The sequence below is a fragment of the Melospiza georgiana genome, chromosome 11 (genome assembly GCF_028018845.1).
Source record: "Melospiza georgiana isolate bMelGeo1 chromosome 11, bMelGeo1.pri, whole genome shotgun sequence".
NCBI lineage: Eukaryota > Metazoa > Chordata > Aves > Passeriformes > Passerellidae > Melospiza > Melospiza georgiana.
The window spans coordinates 1,763,056-1,783,672 of NC_080440.1; the positions used below are offsets into that span (position 1 = coordinate 1,763,056).

General features: G+C 43.4%; 1 protein-coding gene across 4 annotated transcripts in view; it reads left to right on the forward strand.

Annotated features, from left to right (window-relative positions):
- Positions 1 to 19,429, forward strand: part of CRBN (cereblon) — a 36,664-nt gene extending 17,235 nt beyond the window's left edge. Inside the window, exons 1-11 of one of the 4 annotated variants that reach the window (XM_058032133.1) lie at positions 2,194 to 2,283; positions 5,325 to 5,437; positions 6,307 to 6,509; positions 7,350 to 7,499; positions 8,846 to 9,008; positions 10,331 to 10,393; positions 10,808 to 10,892; positions 11,031 to 11,146; positions 13,575 to 13,639; positions 14,839 to 14,970; positions 16,567 to 19,429. In XM_058032133.1, coding sequence (XP_057888116.1) covers positions 2,217 to 2,283; positions 5,325 to 5,437; positions 6,307 to 6,509; positions 7,350 to 7,499; positions 8,846 to 9,008; positions 10,331 to 10,393; positions 10,808 to 10,892; positions 11,031 to 11,146; positions 13,575 to 13,639; positions 14,839 to 14,970; positions 16,567 to 16,750 — 1,341 coding nt within the window. In that variant the 5' untranslated portion in view covers positions 2,194 to 2,216 and the 3' untranslated portion in view covers positions 16,751 to 19,429. Of the gene's footprint in view, positions 1 to 2,193; positions 2,284 to 2,452; positions 2,639 to 5,324; positions 5,438 to 6,306; positions 6,510 to 7,349; positions 7,500 to 8,845; positions 9,009 to 10,330; positions 10,394 to 10,807; positions 10,893 to 11,030; positions 11,147 to 13,574; positions 13,640 to 14,838; positions 14,971 to 16,566 lie in introns of those variants that run through there. The other 3 variants (XM_058032134.1, XM_058032137.1, XM_058032136.1) reach the window with 3 other exon arrangements.
- The last annotated feature ends 1,188 nt before the right edge of the window (positions 19,430 to 20,617 follow it).

Genomic DNA, 20,617 nt, shown 5'->3' on the forward strand with positions numbered 1-20,617 from the left:
CTTACAGCATTTAGTAAATGTCCTGATGGACGTGGAATTTAACAAAAGTCACTTATCTCAAAAAAATCTTCACCCAAAATCCTCACTGTCTTCAGTACAGCCCTGCAGAAAAAGCTGGTAAATAGTGATGTCTGTAAATTATAGAGTTGAAATTAGAGTTAGTGCCAAATCTAGGGGTCAAATTTAGATTTAAAGCCCTTGCTGGAGTTACAGTGCTCACAGACAGAGCTGTTAGCAGGGTTAGGGTGACAAAGAGCTGCAACAGCATCCAAAATACTCCCAGAGTCCCCACTACTTAATATTTTATTATGATTATTATTGAATTTAGGGTTTCCTAAAAGAAAATGAATTCCTAAAAGAAATGTGAATTTTTGGAGAATCCCAGGAGCCACTAAAAAATAAGATCTATCCCTCAAGAGTGCAGAAACAAGCTCAAAGGTGTGATTCAAATATATCGTCAGCAATTTAGTAAAAAAACCCAAGAGAAATAAAAATATTTTAGCATATCAGAAGAATTACAAAATATTTAGCATAATATTTCTTAATAAAATCCTAGGGTTTGGAGAGGGGCTCACAATATTTTAATTCTTCAGTTGGTCAGCTTGACAAGAAAAATATCTTTTTTTATGATGGTAAATTATCAGATACAATACCCTGCAATTATGAGTATTACACTGAGACAATGCAGAAAAAGTTATGGAATCATAACTTAATCATTTAAGTGATTATTGTATTTTATAAATGTTTAATGTATCATCACAGGCATGTTCGTGCTCATTTGGCAAGTGTGGTATTGATTGCTGCTCTAAAGGCCCATTCAGGTCAGCACAGATAATGATTGTTTGGGAATTTTCCACCCACAATGGTAAGGAAATTATAGGGTTTATTTGTCCTTTAAATGTAGTTCTCGAAACCACTTTAATTCTGATTTAAAAAAATACAAAAATGAGTGTTTTGCTTGCTGGCTAATCATTGGTTTGCTCTGCCACTGATGCAGGGAGAATATTATTGCTGAAGTGAGATGGGAGATACTGAAGAAAAATTAGAAAGTGCAGAATTTTTCCCTGAATAACAACAACAACAACAAAAAAGCCTTTTTAGGAAGAAAGCAACAAACAGGGCTGAGATGAGATAGAGGAATTGTGAAATGCTCAAGAGCACCATGTAGGTTTAGTGATTTGTAACAAAGAATGCAATAAAATTTCTGCAATAAAAATATAACATTTTATTATAGAGAAATCCCAGGGCCACGATAGAACTTTTTTGAGGGTTTTTGAAGGGGAAGGAATTGATAATGAATGTTGAGACAGAGGGTTTGTGTGAGAGTTGGGCAGTGCAGTGAACTTTTCGGGGTGTATCAGCCGGGTTGCATCCCGTGAACCATTTCTGGTGATGCCACCAACCTCACACAGGACGGGACCCTGCTGGCAAGTTTCAGGAGCTCAGGATTGTGTCCAGACAGGTCTGAGTATCCCCAGGGGGAGATTTCACATCATCTTTGAGCATCTGTTCCCCTGCACAGGGAGGAAGCTTTTCCTCATGTGCAGGTGGAACCTCTGGGCATCAGTTTCTGCCCTCTCCTCTTGTGCCATTGCTGGGCACCATCAAGAGGAGCCTAGCTCTCCTAATAAATTTATTAACTAAATTACTAAAACGTGTGTGCACGGATAAAATCCCATTCCAGCCATCTCCTCTCGGGGTTGAAGAACTCCAGCTCAGCCTTTCTCACAGCAGAGATGCTCCACCGCCCTCGGCACCAACCTGGCCTTTCGCTGCACCCTCTCCAAGTCTTATGCGGATAAATTTTTATCTTATGTTGTTTAGTTTCTTGTCAAGCCATTTCCCCATGAGGTTTAACCCACGGCGGGTTTTATTCACACCCAGCCCCTCTCCCATGCCCACAGCCCGGCCATGCAGCGCCTGCTCTGGGGACTCGCCGGAGGTGCCACCGGGGGCGGCTCTGCCCTGGTCACCTTGGCCGTGCCCTGTGAGCAGAGGAGGAGCCGCCGTCCCCCGGCACCCCGAGCCCTCAGGCGGGCAGGGCAGTCCTTGATCAAGGGGAACGCCGTCGGTGTGAGCCCGGCGCTGAGCACGGAGCCCTCGGTCCCGCAGAGGCCGCGGCTCCCGGCCGTGCTCCGGCGGGCTCGGGCTCCTCCTCCGCCCGCCTCCTGCCCCCGCCCCGCCGCCTTCCCAGCCTGCTCTCCGGGTAAACAGCGATGGCCGCCGAGGACCGAGGCGGAGAGCCCCGAGATAACATGGGGAACCACCTCCAGCTGGTGCCCGGTGAGGGCCGGGCCGGGCCGGGGGCACCCGCGGGGGAGGCACCGGGCCGGGGCTCGGCGGGCGGGTGGGGAGGGGAAAGGGAAAGGGAAAAGGAGAAGGGAAGGAACGGAAAGGAAAGGAAGGAAGCGGAGGCGGAGAGAAGAGGAAGGGGAAAGAAAAGCGAAGCAAAGCGAGGGGGAGGCGGGCAGAACCTCGGGCGGTGTGCGGAGCGCTGAGGGCCGGGGGCTGTGGGCGCTGCCGGCCAGTGCGAGCCTTGGCCCGGGGCCGCGGGCTCCTGCGGCCTCTGCTGCTGGGCTCCTGCAAATCCTTCGAGGCCATGACTGCTCCATCGAGGCCGCAAATTTCCACTGAGGCCGTAAATGTTCCTTGGAGGCCGTGGGTGTGCGGTGCAGGAAGGGACACGGGTGCTCCCGATGGGGGGAAAGGCCCGTGGGTTTCCCGGCAGAGCAGGCACTGCTCTGTGCATCGAGACCGCTGTGAAACCCAGAGCCCAGCAGAATCTGCGTTCTTTTAGGGAGTCTCTGCTCTGTTTTCCAGTGAAAATAAGCAGGGAAGCAGAGGTGCTGGATGGAGAACAGTGCTGGATCCCATGTGCTGCCCGGCTTATCTGTCACACACAGCAGAGCAATTCCTCACCCAGGGAATTATTGCATAATTATTGCATAGTAATGTGTTTTTCTGCCTATGGTGCCTCCACAATGACAGGAGATCAAATAGGTTGGGAAGCAGCTTGTGCTTAATTGGAAAGCATTATTTCAGAATAAGCATGCAGGGGAGAAGGGAGCAGGAAATCCTGCCGGGAGCCAGTGGCATTTCCCATGGCAGGAAATTCTGTGAGCTCTTTAGCTCTGTATGTTTTAAATAATAAATAAAAAGTTATTGAATATTTTAGGAAATACAGCCTTAATATCACCATAATGTAAGCAATTTTCCTTGAATATTGTAGGAAATACAGCTTTAATATGACCTATATATAACCTTGTCCCTTTTCCTTAAATGAGGGTCACATTTCCCCATTTCTGCACCAAGTCATTGAGAGTGGATTGGGTTGTGTTAGTGAACCAACATGAGGAAAATGTGATTTTTATTATGCAGGGCAGCCTTCAGCGCTCGCTTTCCCCTCTTTCCTGTGTGCTGGAGGTGCTGCTAATCCTGGAATTGAAGGATAAATAAAACCCAGTATTTGGGGGCGTGAAAGCTTCAGCTTGTTTTGCCAGCTGGGAGGGAGGAGGAGAGGGAAGGCGCCCGGGGTTTGCTGTGTTTTGGGCTGGCTGGTGCTGCTGCAGTGGAATGAGTCATCACGGTCCCTCAGCCAGCACCACACAGCAGCCACTGTGTGCTCTTGGCAGCAGCCAGCAAAAGTTTGCTGGGCACAATTCTCTCCAATCAACTGCTGCTAATTCCTTCTGCGTTCACAAAAACAAGTGGGGCAGCCTCTCCCTGTTAAAACTGCTAATGATGGATGCAGCCGGATGGGAGCACATGGAAAAATCAGAATATTTTATTTTTTTCCGCTCCTCCATCATGCAGTGATGCCCCAGAACCAAACAAAAACTTCCTGCTCTTCCCCCCAATCAAACTAAGTAAAATAATTGCTGTTTTGTGCATCTTGAACATTCTGTAATTGTTCATGGTTAGGGCTGCTAATTGAATATAAGAAATTTCATATAGATGTGGAGTATTTTTAACAGTCATTAGGCAGATGGTGTCTCATTGCTGAAAGGACTGTAATTAGGTACAATACCAGAGAGAGTCTGTAACCTCCTTTCCTGTGGTGCTGGATCATTTATTGCTGAGATAAATTCAGCATGGGATGGATTTGTAAGAGCAGGTTCTGTAAACTGTGAACTGTTTAAAAAAAACATAAGTGAGGTGAAGCAGAAATAAGACCAGTGACTAAACATTTTGTGGGAGCATTTAACGAATGTGTCTGGAGGGCAAAGAGGGGAAAAAGGGTTCTCTAAAATCAGCTTTTAATCTTTTCTTCACTGTTCTCTTGTACTCCCACTCCCAGAAATAGTGAAATTGGTGGTGTTCCCATTTCTGAAGGAAAATTCTGTGCTTCTGCAGCATCTTTTTTTTGAATTTCCCTGCAGAATCCTTCAGGATGAGTGAACCCCTCCACCTTTTATATTTTCAACTCGGAACTATTTTTAAAGAAGATATTAATTGCAAAGGCAGGCAACTAGACTGGCTATTGTAATTTTTTTTTTTCTATCTTGAAATTGCTTTCAAGGTCTAAATAATGTTTTTCAGCACCCCTGGGATTATCCACTACCCAGCAGCTCTTGGTGTAAGAATCCTGGAGACTGGTTTATGCTAGCATGAGGTTTAGGCATAACATGCTGTATAAATAATGTTTGTGTTCAGAGAAATAGGGTCAATTAATGCTGATGATTTAATTGTCCTCTTGCCTGCAAATGACTTTAGGCTTGGCTGAGGAATGGGAAGGAAGGTGTAGTTTTTAAATGCTGTTTAGTATCTGAAATCCCTTGGAGTCCTGTGTTTGGCTTCCTCAGGAGCTGCCTTTGCTGGGTTGGTGTTTGGTGTGCACACACAGAGGCTGACAGCAATTAAATTGTCTAAAATACCAGCAAGAGTCTCTGCATGAACACAGAGCTTCCCATTGCTCGTTACTCACTGCAGCTGATTGTTGAGGTTTGTGCAGCTTCAGACACTTTGCTCATATCCTACAAGGAGGGAGGTGATCTGGCATCCCGGGGTGCTGACAGAAAACCTTTAGAGCTGAGATGAGGAAACACCACTGTAGTGAAAACCTGAGCTGACTGCCTTTGTTTATTGTTTTCTTCCAAGGAAAGTTGTTCTTTAGGCCTTCAGAAAAAAAATTACCAGCTTTTGACTCTTGCTACAGAATGGCGATTTTGCTGTAACAACAAGAGAGTTATTTCCTTCTGGTTTATTTCCCTGTGCAAAGCTATAGCCTGGGAATATTGAATGTATTTCCCTGATTCTCAGGTTTTTCTCAGTATCTCAGTCTTTGCTGATTGTTTCCTATACAATATTCTGTATGTCCTTCTTAGTAGAGAGCGAGGAAGAGGATGACAATGAAATGGAAGTGGAAGACCAAGATAGTAAAGAAGCTGAGAAGCCAAACATCATTAATTTTGATACCAGTTTGCCCACATCACATGTGGTATGTTTTTATATATTGTCCGTTAAATATATACTGAAAATATTTAAATGGGGTTTGTAAAGTTTTATTGTAATGTTCTTATGCCACAAGCTTGGTTTTATTTTTACAGAATCATCATAAGATGGTTTGGGTTGGAAGGACTGTAGAGGGCACACAGTTGGATCTCCTGGGCAGGGACAGCTTCTGCTGTCTCAGGTTGTTCCAGGCCCTGTCCAGCCTGGCCTTGGGCACTGCCAGGGATCCAGGGGCAGCCTGTGCCAGGGTCTGCCCACCCTGACAGGGAACAATTCCTTCCCAGTATCCCATCCAGCTCTGCACACAGAGTGGGCACACAGTTGGATCTCCTGGGCAGGGACAGCTTCTGCTGTCTCAGGTTGTTCCAAGCCTTGTCCAGCCTGGCCTTGGGCACTGCCAGGGATCCAGTCCAGCCTGTGCCAGGGCCTGCCCACCCTGACAGGGAACAATTCCTTCCCAGTATCCCATCCAGCTCTGCACACAGAGTGGGCACACAGTTGGATCTCCTGGGCAGGGACAGCTTCTGCTGTCTCAGGTTGTTCCAGGCCCTGTCCAGCCTGGCCTTGGGCGCTGCCAGGGATCCAGGGACAGCCTGTGCCAGGGTCTGCCCACCCTGACAGGGAACAATTCCTTCCCAGTATCCCATCCATCCCTGCCCTCTGGCAGTGGGAAACCATTCCCTGTGCCCTGGCACTCTGTTCCTTGGGAAGAATCTCTGTCCACCTTCCCTGTGGCTCCTTCAGATACTGCAGTCCCCATGAGATCCTTGTGGAGGCTGAGCGAGCCCAGAGCAGCCCGTGCCCGTGCTCCCCGTGCTCCCCAGGCCCTCCCTGACCCCCGTTCCCTCCCGGCAGTACCTGGGCTCGGACATGGAGGAGTTCCACGGCAGGACGGTGCACGATGACGACAGCTGCCAGGTGATCCCCGTGCTGCCCCGGGTGATGGTGATGCTGATCCCCGGCCAGACGCTGCCGCTGCAGCTCTTCCGCCCCCAAGAGGTTAGCATGGTGCGGAATTTAATTCAGAAAGACAGAACCTTTGCTGTCCTTGCATACAGGTAAAAGCCACGGGCGGGTTGCTGGTGTGTGCAGCATGTTTGTAGCACAGTTTCTGTGGATACTAAAGTGAAAGCAGATGGTTGCATCGGTTCTGTGCTCGATAACAAGCTGAAATTGTTTAACAGAATTTGGCTTCCAATGTGTAATGGCAGTGTAGGTGCTTGACAGCATTTCATGTTTGTGTGGAGAAGCAGCAAGTGCTGATCTGTGTCCTTGGCTGAGCATCCTCCTCTTTCAGTAACTGTTTGTTCCATCTTGTTAAAGAATAAGCCTTGACCTGAAATGTGAAAGTCACATTCTTGTTTGGAGAGCTGTATTGTTGCTTATTTTGTGTGTGAACTAACAAGCACTGGCAAATGTTTCACAGTGGAGTTGAGAGACAGGAGGTGATAGAAAAGTGGAGAAGAGAAAAGCTGATTAATGCCAGAAGAAGTTGGGAATGTTCCTCCCTCTTCCCCCTGCAATTTACTATGGATTAATTGTGTGGGAGGTGGGAACAGTTCCTGTTACAAAGTCAATCCAAAGAATGTTTGCTTTCAGTGCTTTCAGTGTCTGCGTTTGAAATGCTGACACACTGGTGATCTCTGTGCTCCCAGAATGTCACATCTAGACCCTAAAATAAAATCAAGTCACTTGGCAAAAAAACCCAACCAACCAAAACAATAGAAATTGCTTTATAATGGAAAAATTATTATTGTGATTAATTAAAGGTGTTTCACCAAAAATTGCATTTTTGATCAGACCAGTCATGTACAGTCAGTGCAGGCAGAGTGGAGTCTGAATGAGCAGTGCTGTTTGGAGGGGGTTAATTAATTCATTTTTAATTCTGTTACTCTTAGTAATGCACACGAGAGGGAAGCACATTTTGGAACGACAGCAGAAATCTATGCCTACAGAGAAGAGCAGGAATATGGAGTTGAAACAGTCAAGGTGAAAGCAATAGGAAGACAGAGGTTCAAGGTGCTTGAAATACGAACACAGTCAGATGGGTAAGAAATGATGCAGTTAATTCTGTACTCAAGTCAACTTTCATAGGAGTTTTCTCTTATTTTCTATATTCCCATTTCATAGCTGTGATATTTAGAGGCTCTTCTGACTAGTTTTAACATATTATGTAATTAATGCCATTTTTCCATTTCTAAAAGTGATCAAGATCCTGAACATGCAATAAGAATATGCTGAGTCTTCCCTCATTTCCAGCTCCTTGGCATCATGCCCTGCACCATGGCCAGAGGTCCAGGCTCCAGCATTGATCTGGGAGCATGTGACAGTTCTTAGCACAATTGCTAGAGCTTCTGTCATATTTTCTGCAAGGCTTGTGAAGTATTACTCCAAATCTGTAAATCTGGAGCTCCTCACCCCTATCCTGCAGTTCAGCATGGAGGCATTGCCAATTCAGCATAGAGGCATTGCTTTAGAAGGAGGTCTGGGAGCATTTCTGTGGTTTTGTGACCTGCAGCTGAAGAAGTGAAGAATATTTGTGCTATTTGCTCTCTAACATTTGGTTCCAAATAACAGACTCTGAATGTTAGAGCTTAGGAGAAGCCGTGCTTGGACACAGGGTGGCAGTGCTTGGACAGCTGCAGCAGCAGCAGCTTTGTTACTGGGAATTCACTGTCCAGAACTCCTTAGCAAGAAGAACATTTCCATAATTCTTGGTATTTCTGATTCCCAAGTGCTTTTGGCACAACATAATATTGTAATTTATTGTAAGTTACCAATTCAGTGCTGTCCCTGAGAGAAAATTAGAATTTTTTACTAACTGCTCAGTATTTCAGGATTTCTGTTGCATAATCCTAATAAGACATGAAGTCTTTCCTGCTGGACAGCATTTTTAGTAGCCTCAGCCATATGCTGAGGTCTTTGTGGAAGAGGTGACCTTTGATGCTGGGATATTAAAATCTGATCAGAGTCTGTATCCTATTTCTGCTGATTCTGACCTCGAGCTGAGCACAGAAGCTTTTGTGGTTTGAAGATAGCAAAGTGCATTTCAGCTGAACTGAGCCATTGAGATGGAAGAGCTGATTATTTATACCAAAAGTAACTTGAGGAGACAGAAATCTAAATCTATAATGCTGAGATGGTGGAACATTCAGCTGTGTTACCACTGCCAATCTGTCTGTATTTCTGTCCACCACAATCCAAACAGATCTGTAGTGCTCTAAAATAAAAGAAGTTCTGATGGAATGGGTTGTAGGTTAAATTCTCTAGTACTGTGATTAATCCTTTGCACCAGCCTGTGTTCTCATAAGCAGTAAAATCCATTTTATTAAATGCATGTATTAGAAAAAACATTTAAAATGTGTACACCTCATGTTTCTGTTCCCTTCCTCAGAATCCAGCAGGCCAAAGTACAAATCCTGCCTGAGCGGGTGCTGCCTCCCACCATGGCAGCAGTGCAGCTGCAGTCTCTCAGCAGGTGCCACGTGCTCCCCTCTTCCAAACCCACCTCCTGGCAGGACAGGGCCATCAGGCAGTGGTGGCAGAAGTACCAGAAGGTGAGAAGTTATTCTACAGCTTTGGTTATTCTGCTTTTGTATTTTTTGTCTGAATTTCTGATGGCATCTTGAGAATCAGTATCCAGCTCCATCTGTAGAGGAGGAGGAGGCACAGCAGGGAAGGCAGATTCCAACCTCCTGCTTTTCATGGAGTCCCACACTGGTTTGGGTTGGAAAGGTCCTTAAAGCCCATCCATGGGCAGGGACATCTTCTGCTATCCCAGGTTGCTCCAAGCCCCTCCATTCTGGCCTTGGACACTCCAGGGATGGGGAGTGCACAGCCTCTCTGGGCACCCTGTGCCAGTTTATATCTGTATTTATTATTTATTCCATTGTTTTGGTCATTGACACAGAGAAGTTACCCTGAAATCTTCTGTCTCTGTAGAGATCTTTGGAACTACCTCCAGAAATTAATACAGAGTCTTGGTAGCTCAGCTCATGTTTGGATTTGCTTTTTTCTTCAATGAAACTCTTTTGAACTCTTTTTGAACTCTTATACCGTCAAAATCAAATCAAAAACTCCACTAGTAACAAAGAGCTCTTGATTCTCAGAGTTCCTGACCAAGTTCATGTGAGTGAATGAGGCCAGAAACTCTGGGCTGTGGGGTAGAAATCCCTTCCCAAGGCTGGTTCTGTCAGGTGGAGCTGAAATGAAGGGAACCCACTGCAGGAAAACCTGGGGTGCAGATGCAGAGCAGGGTAATTGTCCTGTTACCTCCATCTCTCTCCTGGTGTCATTTTTGAATGAGGAGAGTTGCCCTCAAGGGGGAGATGAGAATTGAATTTGTACATATTTGCAGAGCAATATGAGCCCCTCTTGAAAACCAACATAGTTGTGGGCTGCTTTTTAGACTTTTATTAACTAAAGCTCTCCATTTCTGTGTTCAGGAATCACTGGAGAAAATTGGTTAATTAAACAAATGACATTACACTGGTGGAAATTTGGTGGTTCCAGGGACAGCTGGTGGAGACTTAGGAACAGATGCACTGTTAATAGCACTTAAATTTTCAACTGTCTTCATTTCAGACAGACACACTTTTGAAAGACACAAATTTTTATTACTAAACATCAGAAATACCAATAATATAGAGACAGGTTTTGTGATAAAATCCATGTATTGTCCTGCTCAGAAGGCTTAGCCCTCAGTGCATCTGAAAATGGGTTTGGAAGCTTCACAGTGAAGTGCTGGTTCTGATGGAGGTAATTTCTTGTATCTTTAAATAATCAGGTCTGTCTCTCCTGTTTTATTTTTTTTTTAAAAAAAGGCTGTCCTTAAAATCTGCTTTTGTTAAAGAATAAATATTTGTGGCTTTGGTTTCAGAGGAAGTTCCACTGTGCAAGTTTGACATCTTGGCCCCCCTGGCTCTACTCTCTCTATGATGCTGTAAGTTCACCCTTAAATCAAATAACCTGCAGAGAGCTTTATAGTTGTAATATCTAAATGTGGGATAATAGAAAAGCTTTAATTTTATTGGCTCATAATTTCCATTTTAAAGCCTTTTATATTCAGTGTAGTGTGAAAAGATCAGGAAGGGCTTCCCCCACTGTGGTTGCTCCCTCCTTCCCAGAACAAAAGTCTGGGAGGGATACAGAGATTCTGATTCCTTCTGTGTTGTCTCAGAGCAAAAACAGTTAAAATATGCAGGTACAAAGTGATTCTTTAATTATTCTTTAATTAAAAACTACTGTCCACTCAGGGAAAAGAGCTTACTCTACATTTTGCTTCCCTTTTGTTTTTTTCCTGAGAAGAAAACAGCAATACTTGTGTATTTAAATTAGGCTTTTCTTCCAACAAAAGGAAACCTTGATGGAGAGAGTCAAGAGGCAGCTCCACGAGTGGGATGAAAACCTCAAGGATGAATCTCTGCCATCAAACCCCGTTGGTACGAGCTTTTCTGAACCCACAGTTTTAATTTCTTAAGAGACCACAGCTTAGATAATTACCTGTGGTAGAGTAAATAGAAACAGTTGGATTTATTTCTCTGTTAATTCTAACAGACCTGCTGCTTTCTCATTTCTAGATTTTTCTTACAGAGTTGCTGCCTGCCTGCCCATTGATGATGCTTTACGTATCCAGCTGCTCAAAATAGGCAGTGCTGTGCAGAGGCTGCGCTGTGAGCTGGATATCATGAACAAAGTGAGTCCTTCTGCTTTGTTTGCCATCAAATAACCAAAAACCAGGAGTGACTGTCACAATCCCTTCCAGAAATGATGGAAATCCCAGCTAATCCTTCCTGAGGATGTTTGGGTGTTCTGTTATTTCTTCAAAAGTTTGCTCGAAAGGAAAATCGTGTCTTAGTGCTGGGTTATGTTTGGCAGCAAGAAAAAACATATATAATATATATACAATATATATTCTATATTCTATATGATATATGATGTATCATATATCACATATGATAGTGATAATATAATATATAATATAATCAAACATTATTCTATTCTATTCTATTCTATTCTATTCTATTCTATTCTATTCTATTCTATTCTATTCATAATTATATTTGCTTTTGTTAGAAGTATTTCATTGTGGCACAGCACATTTTTAGCCAAGAGATGGTGCTAGAAGCCCAGTGTTGTTAACAACCATCACAGCCCCACACTGACACCACAGGCATCATTGTGCCGTGGAAACTTGTGGATTTTGTAGCAAAATCTTCGTGGTATTGAGCATAAATCTAAAGATTGGACTAAACAGATTATTTTTACAAAAGACACATTTATTTCTTAGGCAATTCCTTGTTAAGATGTTCAGAAACTTGTTTCCATTCTTTCCATTGCCATGGCCTTGTAGTGTTCTAAATTTTCTATTGTTGTGTAGTACAGTTCTTGGTAATAATTTGTATTTTTTGAATTACAGTACTGTATTTATCTAATGGATACATAGCAGTGGGAGTTTTACCTGTTTGCCTAAAAAGTAGTGTCATTAAATTCTTGCCCTTTTCTGAGGAAAAGTGAACCTGAGGGTCATTTTAATAGTGATCCTCTTCCCAAATTCATGCAGCAGAAATTTAAAGAGACAGAAAACATCTCTTCCAGATTCTGAGACAAAACGGGCAGGTGATTGCCTGAGGCTGTAGTCAGACTAAATTTCACTTGTCTTTTCTGAGTTGAAACTCTGAAAACACCCTGATACTCAAGTTCTGCTGAGAACTGTTCCTGTTCAGCAATTATGTGTGTTCCATAAATTCCAAAGAGATAGGAAAATTTAAACTAGCCTCATAAATTCAAGTTAAAGTTGCTTTTTAGCCTATACCCAAAAGGTGTTTTCCTCATCATTCTCTGGCATTTTGGTCTGTAAATGTGTTTAGCTGTTCTGTGTTAGTGTCAGAATGGGGAGGGCATTATGGCTGTTTACAGTTTATTTAGCAGCATTTTTATCCAGAGTTCTTCAGGATGCCCTGGCTTGTTCAGAATGCCATTTCCAATAGTAAAACTGATCCTGATCCATTTTCCTTTGATACCAGTGAATGATATTGTACTTTTCTCACCTGCCCTGTTGTTAACCCGGTTCCCAAAGCTCATTTTAAGGAGTGTGCCTGACTGCCAGGTGTAGCACTGGGAGTGCTAATTGCAGTCATTAGAGAGCTTTGGGAGTGGACATGGAGTGGGAGAGGGGCTGAGTTGGACCCTGAGTGCTGTGTGAGCACTGGAGTGAGGTGGGGAAGGTCCCTGGCAGCAGAGAGGGGCCTGGAGAGGATCTGAGCAGTGGAGCTCTTGTCCTGCCTCATCTCCAGTGAGCAGGGGCACCTCAGGAGAGGGGCTGGAGCAGCTGAAATCCAACAAAACCCTCTGAAGGGAGCAGAGGAGAGAGCAGGGAGTGCTTGGAGTGTGTGGTGTCACAGCTCAGAGGGCTCAGGAGCACAAACCCCAGGTTTTAGGAGCACTGTCCCTGAGTGCAGCATTTTATTCCAAAATCCTGTGGCTCATTTTGGAGGAATTTCACAGGCATTACCCTTAAAAAGAAGTACAGGTAATGCATGTCCTGAAAATGAATGGGAGTGTTCTGCTGAGCTGATTTAAATGCTGCTTTTCTGGGCAGTGTCAGTGATGAATTGTTTAGTTCTGCTTTGTAGAAAATGCAGAAGATGGATTAATCTGTTATAATCTCCAGGAGAGAGATCAATATGTTTTACCTATTTTTGTGAGGAAATTAAACCCATTGATCTACAGTACCCTCAAATTTAAGAAAGACTTAATGATTGCATTTGTCTCATCTGCCTTTTCTGTGCTGTACTGCAGAAGAGCAAAGGTTGTTTTTCTAAATTAGCCTTTAGAGACCTTAAAAGGTTGGCTCGTTTATTATATTTGTGGAGTCAGATCCAATTTTCTGTGTGTGAATCTTTTTGTGAGGAGATGATATGAAACTTATTATGTCTTTTAGATAATAATTAATGTTTAAATAAGTGAAATGCATAGAAAAAATACCCACATCAGTAACTGCTGAACAAAACAATTGGTCCAAAGTCTGCTCTGATGGAAAGAGAGAGACATTTTTTATTATTTCCCACTGCTGACAAGCATCTGGAAATTAATGAGATTACCCTTTTGTTTCTCTTCCCCAGTGCACATCTCTGTGTTGTAAGCAATGCCAAGACACAGAAATAACTACCAAGAATGAAATATTCAGGTGAGTTTATTACTCTTCATCTTGGGCAGCTCCTAGGTCAGAAACATGGGCCCAGCAAAGCAGATTAAGCTGGGATAAGTCTTAAAACTGCTGGGTTTGCCACAGCTCCAATAAAATTTAAGTAAATATTTATAGAGAGTTTATATTTGAGCTTTTTTAATAAAAAGTTTGGGAATCTCAGCATTTCCAGGTATATTGGAAGAGAAATTGGTGTTGTGCCACACCCCCAGCACCTCACTCTGAACAAGTTGAAATATAAATGTGTCACATAAAGACTTTTTCATCCTGGTATTTCTGAATAAAGATTTAGATAAATTTTATTTTCCAGGACTTCATTTATGTGTCAATTAAAATGCACTAATGAGGGGATATAAACAGGCTCCCAGGATGTTGGCGTGCAGGGAAGGTTCCTATTGAAGCCAATAAATGTTGTGATCCCTTTTTTCTGTGAAGGTTATTTCTGATAACTGGCCCCATTCTTTCTTTGCCCTGTACAATATCTCCCATGTTTAACAACGATTACATTTCCCAAATAATTGCTGCTTCTGTCAGCCTTGTCACTCCTTTAATCTTGATGAACTCCCAGCAGCCCATCCCCTCTGATAACGGCAAGGTTAAAAGATGCTTTGGCTTAACAAAGACTCCCCACAGTTTTTCTTTATCAGTGTGATAAGGAGCTGATGGGGTAATTAAAAGCCATTTCTTATCTTTTAATCAAATAATGGATTGCAGACACCACAATTCCTGCTGTGTCAATATGATGAACTTTTTACAGAAGGTGTTGAGAAGTTGGTGCAATAAATGAACATTTGTGCTTACTTTTAAAGTTACATTTTTCTTGGAACTTGCTGTTTAAAGTTAACACACAGGATGAGTCTGTTGTGGACTTTCCTGCAATTCTAAGCAAATTTGAGCAATGATATTTTAAATCAGCATCTATTTTCTAAATTATTTTAAATCAGCATCTATTTTCTTTCAGTTTTTAATGCCATAATTCAAGGCACTTTTTTTCCCCCACAAAAAGGGGATTTTTTTGCTCTGTTGAAATATTTTAAGCTTACCTGTCAGTTTTTCCTCTGTTTACATTTGCCACATTTTGGGCTGCGCTCTTGGGGTTTTTTTGTTTGCTTGTTTGTTTGTTTTTTAGGTTTTTTTTAAATTTTTCCTTGCATTCTGACAAAATTGCCTGTGTGTTGCAGCTTGTCCCTGTGTGGGCCCATGGCAGCCTATGTGAATCCCCACGGGTACATCCATGAAACCCTCACTGTTTATAAAGCCTCCAACCTGAGCCTCAGTGGACGCCCCTCCACGGAGCACAGCTGGTTCCCTGGGTAAGAGCAGCAACATTTTAATAGAAAATTACCCAAATTGCCTATTTCTGGGAGGGTGGAATAGTAAATACTGAGTTTTTTGACACGTGTCATTGTTTTGCTCGTGTGAAAAATAAAGAAGTAAATTTAGACTTATTCAAGATACAGAATAAAATGGAAAAATCACATATAATATTGCACAATTTAATATTTTTTAAATGGGGAAATACTAAGATTTTAAAACATAGTCCAAAATCTAAACCGTTTAAACCAAGTTGTCTGGAAATTTCTTTGTGTGTAGTTTTGTTTAAAGTGCAACTATTTTCAGAATTGTTTTCACACAGCTTTAGTGCAAGTGAAAACCAGAATATATAAATACATTTCATCTACTGAAATACATTTTTATATCTAAAACTTGAATAAATGTTACATTAAATTAAAAACGAATAAAAATGTTACATTAAATTAAAACCTAATAACATTTGTATTGATCTGATTATATTTGGTTTTATTTTAATAATAAATAATTAATAATGAGTCTGCCTCTCTGAGGCAATAACAGAATTAAGTGTTAAGATGTAAATAATAATAATTGCCTAATAATAACAGGTTTTGCATTTAGGATTTTTTTTCCTGGAATATCACAGAGAGCTGAGCAATGACTTGGAGGATGTCTGGCATTTCTGTCACATGTTTTAACATTCCCTAAAGAAAATTTGAGACTTTTAATATCTGAACTTAATATTGCTCATCCTTTTGTGTTTTCTCAGCTCTTCTATGATGGCTTTGAAATATTCATGTTCCAGCTCATAAAACTGTTAGAAAAAAATCTCTGCTGCTGTGGGAGGTGCAGCAGTCCCTGTTCTTTGAAAAGCAGGGCAAAAATCACTTTCATTGCCATTAAATAATTTACTCTGAGAAGTTTTGTGACCCCTCTTCAGGGCTCTCAGCATTTCTGGGACAATCAAAAGCTTTGGTCGCTTCTTCTCTTTGAAGAGGCAATAGAGGGCTTTGGGGTGGGATGTTTGTGGGATTTTCTTCTTTTATTTTTTGGAGCTTTGCAGGGTTTTAGATGGGCACTGGATTCCTGAGGATTCTTGGAAATCCAGCTGGGGATTGGTACCCAAATGCAGCTGGGGATTGGTATCCAAATGCAGTTTGGGCTTGTTAGAAAAATTTAGCTGGGGATTGGTACCGAAATCCAGCTGGGGATTGGTATCCAAATGCATTTTGGGGTTGTTACAAAAATTCAGCTGGGGAATTTGGTATCCAAACCCAGTTTGGGGATTGGTACCCAAATCCAGCTGGGATTGGTATCCAAATGCATTTTGGGGTTGTTACCCACATTTAGCTGGGGATTGCCACCCAAACCGAGTTGGGGGTTGTTACCCAAATCCAGCTGGGGATTGTCACCCAAACGCAGTTTGGAGGTTGGTACCCAAATGGAGCTGGGGATTGGTATCCAAATGGAATTTGGGGTTGTTACCCAAACCCAGCTGGGGATTATCACCCAAACCCAGCTGGGGATTGTCACCAGACCCACTGTGGGGCTGTCCCCCCCGCCCAGCCGGGGCTGTCCCTGCCCGTGTCCCCGAGCCCGGCTGTCTGTGCCCGCAGGTACGCCTGGACCATCGCGCAGTGCCGGCTCTGCGGCAGCCACATGGGCTGGAAGTTCACGGCCACCAGGAAGGAGCTGAGTCCCCCCCGGTTCTGGGGGCTGACGCGCTCGGCGCTGCTGCCCCGCATGCCCGAGGACGCCGAGGACGCGGAGCGCGGCCGCTCGCCGCTGCTGTGCCTGTGACACCCGGGGCCCTGCCGGGGCTGCTGCTCCTCCTGCCGTGCCCCAACCACCCCAGGAACAGCTCAGCCCTTCCCCGTGCTGCTCCCGCACCGGGACACACCAGGAGCGGGACGCCGGGAAATCCCTGAGCCACCTGGACACAGCTGAGACTGGACTTGTGGAGTTCCCACCTGCAGTGAAGGAAGGAAGGGGGATGGAAACTGAAACCCAACTGAAATCCCAACCAGCAGAGTCTGATTGCTGCATATTCCCGGGATGGTAGATGGCAGTTAGCTGCTGTGGAGTGTTGGCCATAACACACTTACACGTGGTTTGCTGGGAATCCCTGTTGCTAACTCTCTGAAGTCCTTCAGGTTTGCTGCTTGTGCTGTTTCTCAGCTTTTTGCTGAATAACCGTGGAAGAGAGAAGCAGCCTGAGCATTTCTGAGTGCTGGGATTGCAGCTCCTCCCAGGATGGACCCCGTGGGGAAGTGTCAGTTCCTTACAAGTTGTCTCATCTGTTTAGTCCATTTGACTTTAGAAGTCTTAAATTTTAAACTGTTGGTAAGAAGTGCACAGGTCAGTCCCAGAGGGTAAAACAGCATTGTCATGTTCTGTTCAGTGTGCTTCAGTCACTTCCCCAAATTATTCCTGGTTAATTTACCAGTGGAGGTGGCCAGGGGATTGGGAAGGACTCTAAACCACCCCACTGAGGTGGATTTTTCAGTAGTACTTGGTGTGACAAAGGGAAGGAAAAATCTCTTTTAATTATTTCATTGTAACTTTAAGATCATAAAGTAAAATTTCACGTTATCAACTTATAAAGAGCAAAAGTTTCCAAATAAAATAGGAATACAGGCAGTGCTTTTTTGTGGGGAGGTTTCTTGGGTTTTGGTTTGGTTTTTGTTTTGTCTTTGCTCCACAAATTGGGTGCCAATCTGGGGCAGCTTTTGCCAGTGATTTATCTTTTTTTCCCTCACAGAATGCACTTTTTTGATGGCAATGGAGATTTTTTTAGTGCTTGTGCACATAAACACTTGTTTTTCTTGTGAAGCTTTTATCATTCACTCTTCATTTCTTCACAGTGATGTTAAACTAGTCAAGTGTAAGACATGAGCCACTGGCTGCCTGTTCTCTGTCAGGCTCCAGGCAGGTGTAGCAAGGACAGATCATTCAGCTGAGGGCCAAGGCCAAGCCTGGCACACCAGGAGTGAAAAAACACCCCAAACCATGGACTTCCTGCTGGGTATTTGTCTTGCCAGGTATGTAGAGATTAATTGTGTAACTCAGGTTTAGTTCTTTGGAACTTTCTACCTCTGTGCTGCTTCTGTTCTTCTTAGACACCTTTAATTCCGTGCTCAGTTCCCTGTGCAGTGCCCTGGCTTGGCAGTGAACTGTGGAAAGCAGAATTTGGGATGTGGCTCTGAGCAAACAGAGGGTGATGGTGGCTCCTTTTCATCCAGAAAACATCCTGGATGTGGATAATGATTCATGATAAGCTTGGAAAGCCAGGCACGGGTGCGAGAGGGAGACTGGATGCTCTGTGTTAGTGAATCCACTGGAACCAGGCCTGGCTTTCCCTCACCCAGCACATCTGGGCTGTGTATTTGGGATATTTTGTTCCTTTCCCCTCAGAGTCCCTCCTGTCTGTTGTTCCTGTGGCCGTCAGTGGGCCTTGGTGGTGGCAAGAAGTTGGAAGGTGCTGCCAGCACCTTCTTCTGCCTTGGTGTGAGCAGTCACTGGGGGCTGGGAAGGGAATTTCAAAAGGATTTTCTCAGCTGTCACTGAATTTTAAAGGTTTAGATCTTTTGGCCGAGTCTTTTGGATTCTCAATTAAAAATGGCAATGTTTGAATCCAGAATAAGCATTTTATGGTGTTTTATGTATATAGTCAAATGTAAACTAACATAATCGAGGTAAGTCGGGAGTAAATTAATGCTAATTAAATGTCATTGTTGATGATGCTGTTCCATGTGCTAAACCTGTGCAGTGCTTGCTATACTGAGTCCGTGACACTTCCCAGGTTAAATCCTGTGCTGGTGAATCTGGGAGCTGTCAGAAAATCCAGCACTCCAGGTGTGGGTTGGGGATGGTTCCTTACACTGGTTCATATTTTCCATCCTTTTCTCTGTTTTGAAGAGAAAACTGTTGGTGGGAATAAGGGGAAAATTTGGAGCATCATTATGGAAAATTACACAGCAACTGCTCAGAGAGCTAATCAGAGGAAAGCAGGTTTGGTGAATATTTACTACATTTACCCCATTGATTGGCTGAGTAGCTTCCTGCAGGAATTAATTCATTAATTAATCCAATGGGCACGACTGAGGGGTCACAGGATTTACAGCACAGACTCATTTCCAAGCCATCACTGCAGCATCACCAACACCCCCAGTCAGAGCTGTAACTTTGCAACTTTTCATTTATTTTAGGTTCATTTTGACAAATAGGTAGAACCACTTGTACACTGGGTCTGAAATATTTCAGATACTCATTTGTCTTTTATTAATGCTCTTTTTGGCTGTGCTGCAGTTCATTTGTTCCTCTCTTTGTCACCTTTAATTGCTCTGTGCACTGCTCCAGGGGTAGCCCAGTCTCTGCTTTAACTCTTCCTTCTCTCTGCCTTTTGGGACAACTTTTCTGACAAATCTTGTGGCTTGCAAATATTTGCAAAGAATAAAAATCAATTTGTTTCAAAACTCACCTGGTTTTGCTGATTGTCAGGGTGGGAAAAGGAAACATATGGGTTTATGATGAGTTTTTGACTGCAAAAAGTAAAAGTTTCACTCCCAAGTCTGTGCTGGCTCGACTGGCCCAGGGCAGAGAAGGTAAGGAATGGTGTGGGAGAGAGGGGAGGGTGTCAGGTAATTAAAACCCATTGTGAATGTCATTTAATTAGTCAAGTAATCTGTTGGAGAACTTTACTTGATCACATGTGTATCAAACAATTTAAACAACCATACTCTAAAGAGGAGAGTTTATTTAAGCCCAACATTTTTCCAGATTCCAAGCTGGCACTGCTTGCCTAAAATATGTGAATATTTTTTATTTCATGCCTTTCATTTTCCTTGGGGGTAATTTTTCTTGAAGATGAACAGAAATGCTCAATAGACCAATGGGAAGCCTCAGGCAGGGGCTGATGTTTAGAGGTGTTGGAACACAGGTGCTCCCTGCACTGAATTCCAGCAGGACTGTCCATGAAGGTGCTTGTGGAACAATCTGGTTTTGCTGTTTTCTAACAGGATCCTCTGTGTTATCAGTGAGGCATGGAGGAAATGGTGTTCCCCCTGTTTTTAGTGACCAGCTTGGCCAAATAATCTCCAATTAAACCCATCAGTTTCTATTTACTAATAATTAAACTGGCCTTGTATTGATTGATTTAATAGTGCACTATGCACAGCCTCTATACTGTGCAGTAAATAATTGTGATTAAAGTCTTTTCAGGCTAATCATTACCAGCATCCATTTAAATTAATCATTCCTTGCTGTTCATATGCATGATTGGGGTTGTCATCCTTCATCCTGGGGCTCAAAATTGTGCAAACAGCTGCAAATTGAAGCTCAGCAGTCATGGGAGATCTCGTGCTAAACTTTGTCCAAAGTATCCATTTGGTCCATGCCAAGACCATAAATTTCAAGCTTTTCTCCTTAAAAATCCTCTCTCCAAAGGGAGTTGGACCCTGACAGCAGTGTTGGGTAAAAGTTAAGTGTTGTTATTTTCCACCTCCACAGCCTTTGCCCTAAAACTGCACTTTGGGGAAACCTTTAAAGGACTCCACAGCCCTGAGTTTTGTCACCTCCCTCCCAAGATCTCAGTCGTTCCAGAAATGACACAAAGGAGGCTTCAATTTAATCACCTCATTAAATGAAGCACCATCCTGTTCTTGTGGG